Source organism: Thamnophis elegans, chromosome 9, assembly GCF_009769535.1.
Source record: "Thamnophis elegans isolate rThaEle1 chromosome 9, rThaEle1.pri, whole genome shotgun sequence".
NCBI lineage: Eukaryota > Metazoa > Chordata > Lepidosauria > Squamata > Colubridae > Thamnophis > Thamnophis elegans.
Window position 1 is genome coordinate 26,669,262 of NC_045549.1, and position 17,738 is coordinate 26,686,999.

Here is a 17,738-nt window from a genome sequence, read left to right on the forward strand (position 1 = left end):
TATATAACCCCAAACCAACAGTTCATTATTAGCTTCTGTTGTCCTAAAACCTCTTTTGCTATATTGCAGTTTGTTTTGAATGGCAGCATAAGGGAAGATTTACACATACTGGTGCTTGCTGGGCCATACCAACCAAAATTGTGGTCCAAATCAGGAATCCCATTAATAGCTTTTGGGTGTTGTAACACTTCCTTTTTGTTAGATTGTAATTCATTTTAAATGTGAATAGAAGGAAGGCTTTGCACATAGTGGCACTTGCTGGGATGTGTGTGTATGTAAAAAAAGGCAAGTTACAGGTAGACCTGTTTTAATATTCTGTTCCCAGTTTCCAGAGGAAAGAAACACATCTGAAGATGATAAACCATCTGCACTCTTCTTTATCCTTTTAAAGAACGCCACAAGGCATTTTGGCTTCAGCATTTTCATACTGTCTCCTTTTATGTATCACATGAATTCCAGCCATAGTCGGTATTATGTTGCATAATTCAACATGTCCATGATTTCTTATATTCTCTGCTTATATTCTATTACATGTCCTTCTAGGAAACATTCCTGAAATTTCAGTATTTCAAGGTTAAGAAATACAACAAATCTACATTCTGTACATTTAAAATGATATTCTTAATTACAATGATCTAATATATTTTTCCACCTAAATGATAAATAGAAAGGCTGGCTTTTCAATACCTGATATACCACCACAAGAAATTGATTTCCCCAGACTTATGATCCTGGGGGATTTCAATCTGCCTTCCATTGGCGAGACATCCGAGTCAGCTCGGGAGTTCGTGGCTTCCATGACTGCTATGGATCTAACTCAGTTAATTCACGACCCCACCCATAATGGGGGGACACACGCACGACCTGATTTTGTCTCTGGGCAGTGGATGAATGATCTAGATTTAGGGGATATTCTATCCAACCGTTGTCATAATTGGATCATTTCCTCATCAGGCTTGACTTCCATACTGCTACCCCTCACTGCAGGGAGGTAGAACCGACTAGATGCTTCCGCCCCAGACGCCTGATGGACCCTGAAAGGTTCCTGATGGAGCTTGGGACTTTTCCTGAATCCCTTGCTCACAACTCGACCGAAGCCCTAGTGGAAGCCTGAGCTAGGGCGGCCACTGGGGCTTTGGATCGTGTTGTGCCTTTGCGGCCTCTGATCCAGTGTCGATCCTGGGTAGCTCCCTGGTTTACCAAGGTGCTTTTTCAAGAGGCAACTGGACTTTTATGCTTTTTCTTTTGAAGACATTTCACTTCTCATCCAAGAAGCTACTTCAGCTCTGACAGGATAATAGGGAATGGAAGGATTTATATTCCTTGCAGAGAGCTGGTCATTTGTGTCCTTTTAGAGGGTCATTGAAGCACTTGGAGGTTTATCTGTGTCCTCAGGGTCACCTGAGTGGTACTCCTGGTTCCTGTAGTCGTGCCTAGATAGCCCCAAACTAGTTCAATGCAGCATCTCTTTTCTTTCCATTCTAACAGGATGGGTTCACTCCACTAGCAGTTGCATTGCAGCAAGGACACAATCAGGCTGTGGCTGTTCTTTTGGAGAATGACACCAAGGGGAAAGTGCGACTGCCGGCACTGCATATTGCTGCCAGAAAAGATGACACCAAATCAGCAGCGCTTCTTCTCCAGAATGATCATAATGCTGATGTTCAGTCTAAGGTACAAAAATTACCTCTTTTTCCAGAATGCTATCAAAGATAGGATGTTTACAAGGATTCCCCACCCCCACCCCAGCCCATGAGCAGGATAAAATAATGCTTTTTCCAGTGAGATTGGAAGGGCAACCATTTGCAGCTTTTTGTATTATTCATATATTTATTAATTTATGGTCTACAGCATATTTATAAATTGTCTTAATGTGGATAATAAGCATACAACATTATAAAAGCTACTAATATATTAGATCCAGCATCCCCTCCCTTTTTTCTTACAGTTGCAAGAAGATATGGACTTAAAGGCACAATTCATTCATGCTGCATGTGTTGATTACCTGCTAGCTTTTCAGTACTTTTTATCTTTGAAAATATAATACAATTCATACTGTGCTTTACATCTGAAATATAAAATTTGATTATTTACTAGGGGGGAAACAACTGTTAAACAGTAGTGTTGTTATTGTTGTTAAGTAGGTTTTGGGCTGTGTAATCTATGGAAATGTGAGATTCCATACAATGACATTAAAAATTAATCATTCGTATCAGGAGTTTTTCCCCAGTAACAAGAATGTAATTCATTTTAGTGAACAAGTGAGCTTTCTGTCATTCTACCAATCTGTAATATCTTTCCTCTTTTCTCCAAAACATGCTTCAACAGATGATGGTGAATAGAACAACTGAGGTACCAAAACCAACAGTTTTGTTAACCTATTCTTGCCAGCTCTTTGTTGAAAATCATTTCATCCCCCTGACCCCTGCCACCGCCATTACATTCAGTTCAGAGTGTATCACATTTCATTTTTATGTACTCTTGGCAGAAATATATTCTGTCTCATCTTTTTTATTTTGTTTTGGTTTTTTTTGGTTTTGAGATGCTCAATATTTTTGTATTTGTTTTTCATAATAGAATAGAGAACTAAAATAGTAGGCCTGCAGAGGAATTATTAAGTACAGAACAATTGCCTGTAACATGAATTTATTTCTGTAGCAGTGTAAATCCATTCCAAAATATTCATCTGCACAATTGGTTTGGATTGTTTGTTGCTTGCAAATGGCATTTTAAAATTTTTTAAATTCTTTCCCCTCTTCATAATTTATTATGTTTTCAAGAGCTGGGCAATTTAATATACTGAAATCAGTGGAACTCTGTTCCAATTTAAAAGTATTCCCAGCTCAGCAGAGCTCAGATTCTATTTTCTTGAAGAAAAAATGATAAAATGTCAACAATTGGATATTGAAAGCACTTAACAGAAGCTACCCCTTACTTTCACAGAACTGCTTTCTGTAGATAACCATGGAAATTAGCCATAGAAGATGGCTAACTAAGCATGGACATCTATAGTTTATCAACTCTTGGATCCATATTTTGTTAGCAATGTCCCTCACTTTCTAAATTATATGGAGAGTCAACAAGTAGCATGGCAGAATTTGATACAGTACTTGCTAAGAAGTATTTAAAAATATTTTTTCTCCAAAAATGGAGAAAATGAATTTTGCATCTGAACCAAGAAAAATGAATAAATAATGAAATGAGCAAATAAGAAACCATAATATTTAATTCTTGTACAATTAGAATTATCCAGGAGAGTAATTCTGGCTTATAGTGTTCAAATTTTAGTAACTATTGTCTTGTGTAAACTAAAAGAACTGGATTTTCTAATTAGGACTGTTTTATTTTTGCAGAGTGGCTTCACACCTTTGCACATAGCGGCACATTATGGAAATGTTAATGTAGCAACACTTCTACTCAACCGAGGAGCTGTTGTAGACTTCACAGCAAGGGTAATGCGTTCTCATCTTCTGCACATAGAAATAACAGTGAATTTTCAAGGAAATTTTCATTAAATATATTGAAAAGGAAAGAAGAAAACAAGGAAGGAAATAAGAGAGGAAAGGAAATAAGGAAGGAAAGGAAGCAGTAAATCTATTCACAGATGTGTTTATTTAAAGGCAATGATTCTTCATTCCTCTTTCCCTAAGAAATAATATCATGTTTCATAGTTGGAAAATAGTTGACTGTAATGCATTCATTATATTTTTATAGGATACCACTATAAATGAACAAAAAATATATCTAACACGGGTAATTCTCAATTTATGATCACAATTGAGCCCAACATTTATGCTGTTAAGTGAGACAATTGTTAAACGAGATTTGCCCCATTTTACAACCTTTCTTACCACAGCTGTTAAGTGAATTCTGCAGTTAAATTAGTAACAAAGTTGTTAAGTGAATCTGACTTCCTCATTGACTATGCTTGTCAAAAGGTCATTGCATGAGCCCTCAGAACATTGCAACCATCATAAATATGAGTCAGTTGCCAAGTGTCTGAATTTTGATCACATGACCATGGGGATGCTGCAATAGTCGTGTAAAAATGGTCATAAGTCACTCTTCTCCTAGTAGGTGGAGATATCATCCAGACATGGGTATTCCAGACAGTATCCAATAGGACTGGGTCTACCAAATTGACAAGTCCCACCTTTCTTGCTAGCCTCTCCAGCTGAGACTCAGTCCGTTTCCATTGGACTAGCTGTGTCTGGTGATCTCTCTGACAGATTTAATAGTTAAAAGTAGGATTAATTGGTGATAAGTTGTGATTTGATTTATTGGCTATTCTAAATCTTAAATTGACAAATTTGGTGCTTGGTGCAAAGGTTACAGGATTTATTCCTGGGTCCTAATGGCTTCTGAGGGAATTGGGCCCACAAGTTCTTCTCTCTGGCCTATTTGCTGCCATTTTCAGTGCCATTGTAACTTTGACAAACTGCTGTAAGTCGAAGATTACCTGTATTAATATATTTTTTCCTCTAAAAAGAGGCTAAAAATCTGGGTGTGTCTTATACACCGAATACAGCATTTTTTGCCTCCTGAAGCCCTGCCCTTCACCAAAATGGCTGTGCATAGCCTTATGAAGGCTTTCAGAGATTCCTGGGGGCTGGGGAGGGCAGAAATGAGCCAAAAATGGGCAGTTTTTTGCCCCCCCCCAGCCCATCAGCACTCTATAAGCTTCCATAAGGCTATGCAATTGTTTTGACAAAAATGGGCCGTTTTTGTGAAAAATGGGCCATTTTTTGCTCGTTTTTGGCCCCCCCCCGAGGACTCTGCAAGCCCTCCCCCCAAGGCTATTCATGCCTTTTTTTAAAAACAAAAAAAGGGCCGTTTTGGGGAGATTTGCAGACTGCAAAAACTTTTTCCCCCTTTCGGAAAGCTGTTTAGTTAGAGTGATTGATGAGAATTACATTGCTCAAGTGTTGTCCCAGCAGAAACAAAGTTTTAGGTGCTACAAGTTGTCAGCTGTTTCCTTCTCCAGCACATGGATAAATACACCTGGAAATATCTACCTACCTACCTACCTACCTATCTACCTACCTACCTTCTCTCTCTCTCCTTACCTATCTACTGTATTTCTCTCTATTTCTCTTTATCTATCCATCTACCTACCTACATATCTACACTCTCTCTACTACCTACTGTATTTCTCTCTCTCTCTCTCTCTCTCTCTCTCTCTCTCTCTCTCTTTTCTCTTTCCATCCCTTTATCTACCTACCTACCTACCTACCTAAGTACTCTCTCTCTCCCTACCTACCTACTGTATTTCTCTCTCTTTCTCTCCCTCTCTATCCCTCTATCTACCTACCTACTTTTTTTAAAAAAATTGCCTCTTCAAAACCTTGGTGCGTTTTATACTCCGGTGCGTCTTATACTCTGAAAAATATGGTAATCTCTATATAAGTTAAGAATTGCTATGAATTGGGCATTCAAGAAAAAATGTATGGTAGCAAAACCAAAAGCGTTATTAATCTAGAACATGCTTACTTCGCCAGATTTTAACGCACCTGCTGCTTTCTCTCAATAATCAAGGTATTGCTTATTCCACCCATATTGCTTACTGATGAAGATGGAAGCAGGCTTTCTATTTTGAAAGCTTCCTTTAAATTTTTATAGATACATTGAAACACAACTAGGACAATATGTGGGGAAAGATCTGGGGAGGACATGACTTCACAAGGAAATTGTCAGATAAGAGTCAGTATTGCCTACAACTGGATGATGAGTGGGGCAGGAGGCTTAGAAGGTGCCTACCATAGTGTCTCTGCCTCTAAAGCAGGTTGGATGGAATGATTGCACTTTCAGAGTTGAGAGATTGTCATTGAATCACAACCAGACAAATTAATTCTACTTTATTGTAAAGCCATGTTCATAGAATCTAGCGGTCTCCCAATCTTCCAAGTCTTTCCCATATATCATCATGGCTATAACAATTATCTCAGGATAATAAATTGGGAGAGTTTGCTTTATTAACCCATTTTCACACATAGATCTTCATATGGATCATGTTACTTCTCTAGGGTCATGTTACTGTCACTTCATAATTTATTTTGTTCTCATTCTAAAGTATTCAGTGATTGTTTTGTTTTATATCAGCACAATATCTAAATCCACTAAAGCTTATCTTTATCTAGTATGCTATATTTTGAGGAAAACAATTGAATCCTTCATTTATCTCTATGAATCATTTCATGTTGATCAAATTCACCTCATTAGGACAGCAAACTAACTCTTTATTTCCACATGAATGAACATTTTCTTATTGCAGCAGGTCTTAGAAATTATTGAATTATATTTCTGTGATGACCAAGGTTTTTATGTTTTAACTATTCTTGATAAACCGGTTTGCATTGTTTTTTTTAAAATAGATATTGGCCTTTAAAGAATAACACCCTCAAATAAATTTAGAAATATTTTAAACAAGCTGAATAAGTATTTATATAAAGCTACAAATGTGTGCTCTTTTCTGTCTAATTCTTGAAATCGTGCAAATAAACCTTTTTTAAAAACAAGAACAATACAGCTTTTCAGCTGGAAGTCACCTTCATCCTAATAGTTCTTACACATACATTTTATTTGATTTAGTAGGATTAATTTTGGAGCAGATACAGTAAACACAGGATTGTGCTGTTAATTTTGAACATCTTATAACTCACCATCTAACAATTTTATTTATTTGTCATATTTAGACACTACTTATAACTCCCTCACAGAGCAGCTATTATTAACTGTCTGATGGTTGCATGGGCTCAGCTCAAATGTTTTTTCCCTACTTAATTTCTACATCTTAGTAGTATTGGCTTTCTTCATACATTTAAAGTGATTTTTAATATTTTTTCCTTCTATCCTTCCTTCCTTCTCATGCCAAATCCTTACCTACTATTCATGAATAAGAAATGAAGCAAAATCTTCAGACCTCTTTAAGACATTTTAATGCAAATTTGTTATGATAATTGGCTTCATTGTTGCCCTACTGTGTTTATGTATGTAGGTATTTGATAGAATATAAATATAGCTATGAAGGTCATTTTGTCTTTCATATTGTCTGTGTATGTCTGCAGCAAAACTTTTGATGTTTTGATCTTTCAAAATGTTAAATTGGAGTGCACTGCAATACCCAAATATATATTTAAAAATGTATGTAAAAGCAAATATTTAAAAGCACATGTAATAATTATGACTTTACTTCCATGAACCAATAGAAACATGTGGACATATATCATTGCTTTTATTACATTTAATCTAGGTTACTCTAAGCCTTAATGCTAAATGCTATTATTTCTTTACACATCTAATTAGTATACACTTAAATGACACAATTATCATCCCTTTCTAGTTCTCAAAAAAGCATCATTATTTTATTATTAAGTTTATGTAGCTCCCCTTCTAATGCTTGTGGTTCTGGGAGGTACACACGGTTAAAATAACAACAACAATAAAAACCCCAAACAATTAAAACAACAATTAAAATACAATTAGAACTGTTAAAACTATCCTAAAATAAGAACCACAGGAGAATGTATTTCAAACTTACAAGCAATATCATTCAGTGGACTCCATGTTCTTGGAATCTCAGCCTTGATGACAAAATAATATTTTAAGGGCCTTCCAAACAGGGTTTGGGCTTCACATAATAAGAGAAAATGCTTTTCTTCTGGGTCACCTCCTTGGGGATGGGATAAACCATCCTACTGGATCTGAGGAAATGGGGAGGTAACTAGACAGACATGTCTCTCAAAGGACTTAAAAAGAGGTGAAATACTAGCAGGTGGCATCATTAACAACCTGCACATTATTACTTAAGTTATCCTACATCCATTCCTCCAGGGTATGTTTGAATGCGCTCCCTTCTGCAATCATGGATGGCAGAAATAAAGGAAACTCTGTAACACTTAGACATCTAACAAACCCTTGATTATGTTTTTTAAAGTTGTACACGCTATATCAGTGATGGTGAACTTTTTAGACACTGAGTGGCCAAACTGCACGGGCACGTATGCCAAAACTGAAAGGTATGTGTGTGTGTGAATGTGCATGGTTGCAAACATATGCACGTATGCACAGACATGCACATACACATAGTAGAGACTCACTGGCGGGAGGCGGTGCATCCCAAAACCGGCAGCAAGCAAGAGGTAAGATCTTTTCTTGGGGAAGCTTCTGTTTCGTCATTTGGAAGGAAACACAAGCTCACAAAATAAATGCCACGGAGATCTGACTTGGGGAGATGGTGCACGTGCCAATGGAGAGGGCTCTGTGTACAACCTCTGACACGCATGCCATAATTCGCCATCATGGCTCTATATGGAACTATGCTTCAGTGATTTTTCCCTCTAATGGAAAAGGTTGTCCAACTATCCTGATCAAATTTTATTTATTTTAAAAAATAACAGAATATCAGAATGGGGAGGGCGGACCTTAGAGGTCTATTAGTCCAACCTCCTGCTCTAGCAGGAAACCCTATACCTTCTTAATTGTTAAGTTGTGTGCCTTATTCATAACAAATGGCTTATCCAGAAAGAAGTAGACTGTACAGTAAATTGTTTTAACACTATTTTATATTTTTAGATAACGCTTGGTTTATTTTAAATTATGTTGTTCTAGTTGTACACTGTAATAAAGGATGAGGAGGAGGATGTTGAATGACCTCAATTGATCTTGCAAAAAAGCTAAAAAGGTTTGGCCCTGGTTGGACTTGATGGGAAGGTATAAGGAAATCCCAGATCTAGGGATTAGAACTCTGATCATCAAAACACATTCTTTTATAAACCTTCATTCAGAATGCTTGGATCCAACATTTTTTTCTAACCACCAAGCAGGCAGTGGCAATCACTTCTGCTACATTGCTTAGAAAAGCAATGATACAAACTATATACCTAGAGTCAGGCTTTGATTGGTAGCCTTTATGAATCAGATATAATTGTTTGTAAATGTTGAGTGTACTCTGTGATACATCCGTGTTTATATTCTGTACTGTTTTGTGTCAAAATGCAAACCATTCCCATTGAACCTCTCCAACCCCATCATGCTTTTGTTTGTTCTTTTCATGGTGTAGAATGGAATCACCCCACTGCATGTGGCTTCCAAAGGGGGAACACTAACATGGTGAAGCTCTTGTTGGATCGTGGAGGGCAGATCGATGCCAAAACCAGGGTGAGTGTTTTATTCCCTGAATGTATGTTCTCATGCATTTAACATTTTTGCTTGGTAAGAGGCTAGAACTTTAATCACATTCTTTTAGAAGATTTTTTTTTGTCTTTATCAGCAGAAGGAAATCCATGCAGTGTTATTTTATTCATGGAAGATACTCTTTCTGTTTTGGCTGTATGTACTTTGAAAATGAATTTGGGCCTTTTGGTTAAGATCAAGTGTAGCATTTGTTCTTATCAGAAAACCATTCTGAAAAAGTGTTCCAGTACTTGTACAAAAGTTTCAGTTCTCTGTTTTTCGTTAAAATGGCCTGATTTTTTTTTTCAAGCTGCTGTGTGAAAAAGATGCTACTGGTTTTTTTTTTAATGCTTTAATTTTCAAAGTGCACAGAGCCTTGCTTTCAGTTTATAAAGGAAAACTTTGGATTAAACTTCAATCCATTTGGATTACTGCAAAGTGCTGTCCATGAGACTCCCCTTAAAAGTTGAAACTGGTCCAGAATGCAATGGTGCATGCAGTGGTACATTGCACCCCGTCAAAACCTGCACCAGCTCCCTGTTTTCTTCTGGATGCAATTCAAGGTGCTAGGTACTATTTTTAAAGTCCCACATTGTGTGGGACCAAGCAATCTGAAGGACTGTCACTCTCTCTGAGGCTATCTTTCTGGACCACCAGAGTGAATTAGATAGGGACACTCCAGTTCCTTTCCCTTAAACATTGCCAACTTATGAGACCTTGGCAGTATGTCTTTTCCATTTTAGTCCCTGCTTTATGAAATATTTCCCCTGCTAATATCCAATGGGCTTCATCCTTCTGTCTTTGCCTAGAGTACTTAAAACTTGGCTCTTTCCCCAGGCTTTGGGATAAAGTGAGGGCTGGGTAGGATTAGAATATGGATGCACTAGGAAGGTATGGCTTGATGACAAGATCTTGATTTTTTCCTGTTTGTTTTTAGTTTGTTGTTGGCTTTAAATGATTTTATTGATTGCAGAATTGTTTTAAGATGGGTGGCTGTTCTGACCCTCTCCTCCATCCAGTAACGAATGCTGAGACAAGCTTAACTGGAATGTATTTTAATAGCAAGACCAAAACCTCGGTGGCTGAAAGCCAAGCATAACAAACAGATAAGGACCTTGGCAGCAACTCAGACAAACTCAGGCAGCAATAAACACAGATAAGGCTTGGCAGCAATCCAGCCTGCCAAGCTCACAGTAATGTCCTCCGACATTCAATCCTACAGTAATGTCCTCCGACATTCAATCCTGCGTTGACTTCTAAAAGAGGGACATGTGCACAAGTAGCTTTTATAGTCTGAAGAGGAGCCTAATGACCACTAGCTGAGCGCAATTACCTCCTGTAATTGTGTAATTGTTCCTGATGCCGAGTAGCTCTTTGATGGCGTGCATCCAGGAACAACTCACTGCTGGTTTCTGGATCACTCTCCCTTGTCTCCACACTGGTCCAAGGCTCAGGCGCCAACTGGTGGCCAACCAGTCTCTCTGCGCCCTGCTCCGAGTTGGAACCCTGTCCAGGGTCCTCCACATCCTCCAGGGCCAACTCATAGGACCCCTCGCTGTGGGAGTCTGGTAGCAGCTCCAACGGCTCCTGCTGGGCCACAACAGGTGGTTATATAAATGTTTTGATTTAATAATTAATTCTGCTAAAATTATGGGTTTACTTTAAACTCAGTTATGTTTAAATTCTAGAACAGGTTGATAGAACCCACTAAAGATAAGCCTCGAGAAAATGATCAGGTCTTTAAAATTTCCCTAATAAGCTGACAGTGAAGGTGCCTTAATAAAGTTACGGGGACAGTAAGCTCAAGAGGAGCTTTCTGCAGAAAAATCTGATTAACTTCTGCTACCGAGCTAAACAGCTGTTGAAGAGACTGGAAAAGAAAACCAAGGGAACATCAACTCCTATAATGAAGATGAAAGATTTATTTAGGGAGCTGATATAGTAACTATCAATGGCCTTTCTAATTCAAGATTCTGGGATATGATTACAGATAGAAGCATTCCAACAAATCTAACGTTCCATGGTCTATTTTATTCTTTCTACCAAACAGGAACCAATACTTGATGAAAATATAATCGCAGATTCTATGATTTCTGTAAGATTACGCTTCTGAAAAAGATTTTAAATGATTTTATTGTTTAATTTATCACCCACATCAGATGAGAGTGTTGTCCTGAACTGCCAGCACAGAGATATTTACATCTGAAAGCATTGGCATCCAATTTGTATATAATTTGCCTATTTTCAAGACATTTTCAGTGTGGGAGATTCCAGACTTTGGGTTTCATTTGTCGGCGTCATGTGACTGTGCAATATCCTTGTGTCCAACTTTGATTCAGCTTGTATCATTTTTGTTCCTTGCTTTGTCTACTTTGTCATGGTCATATGTAAATGAATAATGATGATTTGCATAATTTATAATATAAAAGCCTTACAGGTAAAGATATGATTGTCGAGTAGAAAAATAGAATACATATTGCCAAAATGGATTGTATTAATAACTACAGGAAAAACAAGAAAGAAAGAGTCTCATATCTGTTTTAATCATTGTTGCTATGAGCCCCTGAAATCCAGTGTAACTTAATTAAGTCAGCTGTGCCCAAAAAGTATGTGTGTGGGACAATCAATTTTGCCATGTCACTACGCAACCTCCCTCACCCCAACAGCCAAAACTTAGAAAACAAGGAATTGTTTTTATTTTGTGACAGGAAGATACCAGGTTGCTAAAACCAAACCATAAACACAAGACAATATCAATATTCTATCATTAAGTTAAAACCTAATGAATTGTGAATGAATAGGGACTTGGCTCAGGAGGGGAAAAGGAACATGAATAATTAAAGGAGGAGAAAAGATGATTCAGTCAGGGGAAAAGGAAAAGGTGAGCAAGAAATCAAAAATAACCTTTGATTTTTTTTGTTTAAGATATACAGTGGGACCATGGGTGCTGACCGTAATCCGTTCCAGGACTTTGTTGGCACCCGATTTGGTCGTGACCAGAGGCAAGACTGACTGCGCATGCATGCGCAAAAAAAAAAGCATGGAAAGGGAAATCGTTGCGGCAGAGAAAATAGCTGCGGCTGTATTTATTCGGCACCCGAGGATGTCTCTGTGACCTGAGTGAAACATTTAGTGGATTTTTTGGTCAGCACCTGATTTGGTCATGGTCTGAGCCATTCGTGACCCAAGGTCCCACTGTAATAGAGAAAAATTGGCATGTTTTTAAGATTTTACAATTTTAGAGGTAGAGAGAAATTGACATGCTTTCAAGCTTCCATGCAAGGTGAGACCAGCATATAAAAGTGAAGCTTACACTGCTAGGTTGCCTGTTAAATCAGTCCTGCTGAACCAGGGGTCCCCCTACGGGGCTGTGGCCCATTCAGAACTGGGCTGTGCAAGCGGTGGGTATTCATGCATGTACACATATCCACTTACATGAATAGTGGTGCTTACCCACAAAGTTCCATTTGTGTAAGTGGCAGATGCTGGCACAGAACCATCCATCCTACACCCCCCCCCCCCGCCCTGCCAGTCCACCAAGCCAGAAAGGTTAGAATATTGTGCTGAAGCACTTATATTTATTTAAGTCAGCTGCGAGATAAAGCTTCATTAACACTGTTCAGCACAAACATTTTTCATCAAAGTAGACCTTTTGAGACCATGATCTTTGGTACCAAAGTTGAAGTTATATCACTATTCTGATAATTACCAAGTTATAGGGCTACAGGAATTGACAAAATAGTTATACAACTATGACAAGCAATAGAAGAATAAGGGTTCTAACCAAACTGTGCCAGCAAATCTGGAGAATGATGGCCAGTAGGTTGGAAGATGTCAATCTGCATATCAGTAACAGAGAAAGGAGACTTAACAGAATGTATAAAATATTGAACAGCAAACTCTACATGGAAGGTGATGTTTAAAAGGGCTAAGAAACACATGATGTTATTGTTGATGCATGTTGAATAATTGAGAAAGCTGAAGAATACCAAAAATAAGTCAGTATATGCTTCTTCATTGACTATGGAGAAGCCTTTGATTGTGTCAATCATGTTACGTTCTGAAATGGGCTTAGAAAAGTGGAAATCTCAATGTCCTCATTCAAACCTATATACACAAGTCAGGTCAGGAAGCCATGATATAGATAGAAAATGGGTGAAACAGACTGGTTCCAGATTGGCAAAGGAATAAGGCAAGATGGTTTATTTTCCCTTTATTTATTTGACCTATATGAGGAATATATATTAAGGGAAGCCGTACTAGAAGAATATGAGTGTGGTTTTGAAGAAGTGTCAGTAACCCACACTCTGCTGATGACACTACACTGTTATCTGAAAACACGAGGATCTCCAATCTCTACTAATAAAAGTCAAGGAACACAGTGGAAAAAACGTTTCTATATATATACAAAAAGTCATACAAGTAATGGTTTTTTTCACTTTTGTTTATCTTTTCTGCTTCTTAGTATAAAAATCTATTTTCTGATAAACATTTGATAATTACTAACCATATTAAAAGTTTGTCTGTTACACGCAAAGTTTATCTTCCTTAATGGGATTTATTACAATACTGTGTAGCCTTTGCTTACTGGTTGGAGACATAATGGAGGCTAGGCCATCAAATTGTCTGGGCTCCTAGCAGAGACTACTTCTGTTGGTTGAGAAGCTAAGATGTTGGCACTGTGTTTCACGTCGTTGCAGAACACAATTCCAGATTGTCCATGGATTAAGACAGGGGTGTCAAACTCAAGGCCCACGGGCCAGATCAGGGCCATGGGGTGCTTATATCTGGCCTGCAGGGCCACCCTGGAAACAACGAAGGACTGGTCTGTGGTGCATCTGCCGGCAAAAACGGAGCTTATTTGGGCTTCCCTCCTGAGCTCCATTTTCACTGGCAGAGGATTGCAGGAGGCATCCCAGCCGAAAATGGAAATTAGGAGCCCATTTCACTGGCAGAGCTCTCAAGCCGCAACAGGTACCCCCGACACAAGTGAGGTAAAGCTGGGCATGCCCACCCTGTACATGCCTACCCAGCTCTCCGAGATCAAACAAAATCCTGATGCGGTCCTCAATGAAATCGAGTTTGACACTCCTGGATTAAGAGATGACCCCAGGTACTCTATTTTTGGTAGAAGGTTTTCTAGATTGCCCTTTGTATGAATATTATCAGTTATCCTATGGTGATAATGGTGTCTATTGATTTCTCCTGGCCTTTTGGAGTTTGTGTCTGGTGAATGTATCACAGCAAAGCATTCAACTTTTTCTAGGCTGAGATCTGATTAAAGGGACATTTTCCGTTTTCTATGAATTGTGCTAGGGGTCAAAAAAGACATTTGCTGCCTATGGCTTGAATGTAAACAGATCCATTTGTATAGTTTATGACTATAGAAAAGTAGGGCTCTGGAACATATGGGGGATTGTACCTCCATTCAGACAAATACATGCATGTTCCCCTTCAGATTTCCAGCTGGTGAGAAAATGAATGAGAATGCAACTGAATATATTGAAGAGGCTTACAGCCACTGTGGTTTTCCTTTCATCTTCTTCCTTCAGCATTAGGGACACAAACAAAAGAACAGAAAAGTACGCTAGCTAAATTTTGCTGGGGGGGTGTTCTTCTATTTTAGTCACTCTTTGAACAGTGTTATTAAAAAAAAACAGTTTATTTATGTAGCATTTGGGCAGAGGTAATGTGGAACAGTTGAGGTCCATTTAGAAATAGAAAATTCTCTGTACAACTGTGTGGCCTTCCATGAGGAGCACCGCCTACCCATTGATGCTAAAAGTGGTTTATCAAACTATTATCATGTCATCCAATGCTTCAGTGCATTTCTGGGATTTAGAAACTGATACCTATTTTCAAATATTATGACTTGCTTTATTTCTGTGGTGTGAAATTTTAGCAACATTTAAGAGTACCATCCACTTAAGTACTGTACATAGAAACATTATACACAGCTATTGGTAATAAAGTGACATTAATATTAATAGAGTTTAAGTTAGTTACAGTTATAACTTTCAGGTCTTATTTATTTATTTGTTGCTTTTAAATAACAGGAAAATAAAAAGGAACAAAACACAGAGATAATCATGATAAAAATACATACAGTATATTATAAAAGGAAAAAAAGGAATACTTTAAAAAGGTGATAAAAAGTACAACAGAAAAAAGGAAAAAGAAACAAGTATTATATATTGTTTTAATAGTAAGCAGTTTCAGTTTTATGTACATACACATATACATACATGCATGCATACATACATTGTGTACATATACATACAGGCATGCATATATTTATGTATGTATGTGTGTATTTCCTTTTGGCTCTTAAAAGAGTAAATAAATTATAACCTAGAGAGCTCAATGTGCTGAACTGGCTGAATGTTGACCTATATACTGGTGAAACTCAAAAAATTAGAATATAGTGAAAAAGTTCATTTATTTCAGTAATGCAACTTAAAAGGTGAAACTAATATAAGAGATAGACTCATTACATGCAAAGCAAGATAATTCAAGCCATGGTTTTTCATAATTGTGATGATTATGGCTTACAGCTCATGAAACCCCAAATCCACAATCTCAGAAAATTAGAATATTACATGCAATCAATAAAACAAGCATTGTACATAGAACAATATCGGTCCTCTGAAAAGTATAAGCATGCATATGTACTCAGTACTTGGTTTGGCCCCCTTTTTCAGCAATTACTGCCTCAATGCGGTGTGGCATGGAAGCTATCCGCCTGTGGCACTGCTGAGGTGTTATAGAAGATCAGGATGCTTCAATAGCGGCCTTCAGCTCTTCTGCATTGTTCGGTCTCATGTCTCTCATCTTTCTCTTGGGAATGCCCCATAGATTCTCTATGTGGTTCAGGTCAGGTGAGTTTGCTGGCCAATCAAGTAATCCCATGGTCATTGAACCAGGTTTTTGGTACATTTGGCAGTGTGGGCACGTGCCAAGTCCTGCTGGAAAATGAAGTCAGCATCCCCATAAAGCTCGTCTGTGGAAGGAAGCATGAAGTGCTCCAAAACCTCCTGGTAGACGGCTGTGTTGACCCTGGACTTACTGAAGCATAGTGGACCAACACCAGCAGATGACATCACTCTCCAAATCAACACAGACTGTGGACTTTAAGCATCTTGCAGTGTGTGCCTCTCCATTCTTCCTCCATACTTTGGTCCTTGGTTTCCAAATGAGATGCAAAAGTTGCTCTCATCAGAAAAGAGGACTTTGGACCACTTAGCAACAGACCAGGTCTGTTTTTCTTTAGCCCAGGTAAGACCCTTCTGTTGTTGTTTGTTGTTCAAGACCGGCTTGACAAGAGGAACATGACATTTGAAGCCCATGTCCAGGATCCATCTGTGAGTGGTGGCTCTTGATGCACTGACTCCAGCCTCAGTCCACTCCTTGTGAAAGCCCCCAACACTTTTGAATGGCCCTTTCCTGACAATCCTCTCCAGGCTGCGGTCATCCCTGCTGCTTGTGCACCTTTTTTCTTCCACACTTTCCCCTTCCACATAACTTTCTATTTATGTGCTTTGATACAGCACTTTGGGAACATCCAACTTCTTTTGCAATTACCTTTTGAGGCTTTCCCTCTTCATGGAGGGCGTTAATGATGGTTTTCTGCACAACTGTCAGGTCAGCAGTCTTTCCCATGATTGTGATTCCTACTGAACCAGACTGAGAGACCATTTAAAGGCCCAGGAACCCTTTGCAGGTGTTATGGCTTAATTAGCTGATTAGAGTGGGACACTTTGAACCTAGAATATTGCACCTTTTCACGATATTCTAATTTTCTGAGATTGTGGATTTGGGGTTTTCATGAGCTGTAAGCCATAATTATCACAATTATGACAAATCACAGCTTGAACTATCTTGCTTTGCATGTAATGTGTCTATCTCATATATTAGTTTCACCTTTTAAGTTGCATTACTGAAATAAATGAACTTTTGCACGATATTCTAATTTTTTGAGTTTCACCTGTAGATCATCATTTTGTTGCAGTGTCCACAAAGATAACATAAAGTACAATTTGTATGTGTTTCCCCCCTCCCCCCATTTATTTAACAGTGTAGTGGTTGGTTAATTTTAAGGCTTTATTGTTTTTTCTGTTTTCCATCACTGGTTCTAGGTTATCCAGAATCAGTAAAAAATTTACTGGGCTTGCCTTTTGATAATTAGCACGTTTCATGCTAGAAAGCCTTTCATGTGATTTGAGACATGATCTTGTTTACAAGAAAGAAAGAAAGAAAAGAAAATAATGCAAGACTTGTGTTCTGATAGCAAGTTTATCCAACAATGCTTACATGCCCTTTACTCTTCCTTGGCTGGCATCTTTTTTCCTACTTTATGTTTTTTTTTTTATTTAGCACCATTTCGATGCCATCTCAGTCTTAAGAGTCTGGGCCTCTCTTTTGACATTCGTATTATCCTTTTTTATTGTTCCTTTCCACAATTTTTGTTACCATGGAACAAAATGTCTCTCTGCGTTATTATATACTGCTGACTTTACATGGTCTCCTGGAAATTTACAGTTTAACCATAAACCAAGAATAAGTTACAG

The 17,738-nt window shown here is 38.1% G+C and overlaps 1 protein-coding gene across 1 annotated transcript in view; it reads left to right on the plus strand.

Annotated features, from left to right (window-relative positions):
• The window catches only part of ANK2 (ankyrin 2), a 187,696-nt gene that overhangs the window by 81,356 nt on the left and 88,602 nt on the right, over nt 1-17,738 (plus strand). The window contains 5 exon segments of the mRNA XM_032224365.1: nt 1,489-1,674; nt 2,329-2,352; nt 3,354-3,452; nt 9,059-9,086; nt 9,089-9,156. Coding sequence (XP_032080256.1) covers nt 1,489-1,674; nt 2,329-2,352; nt 3,354-3,452; nt 9,059-9,086; nt 9,089-9,156 — 405 coding nt within the window.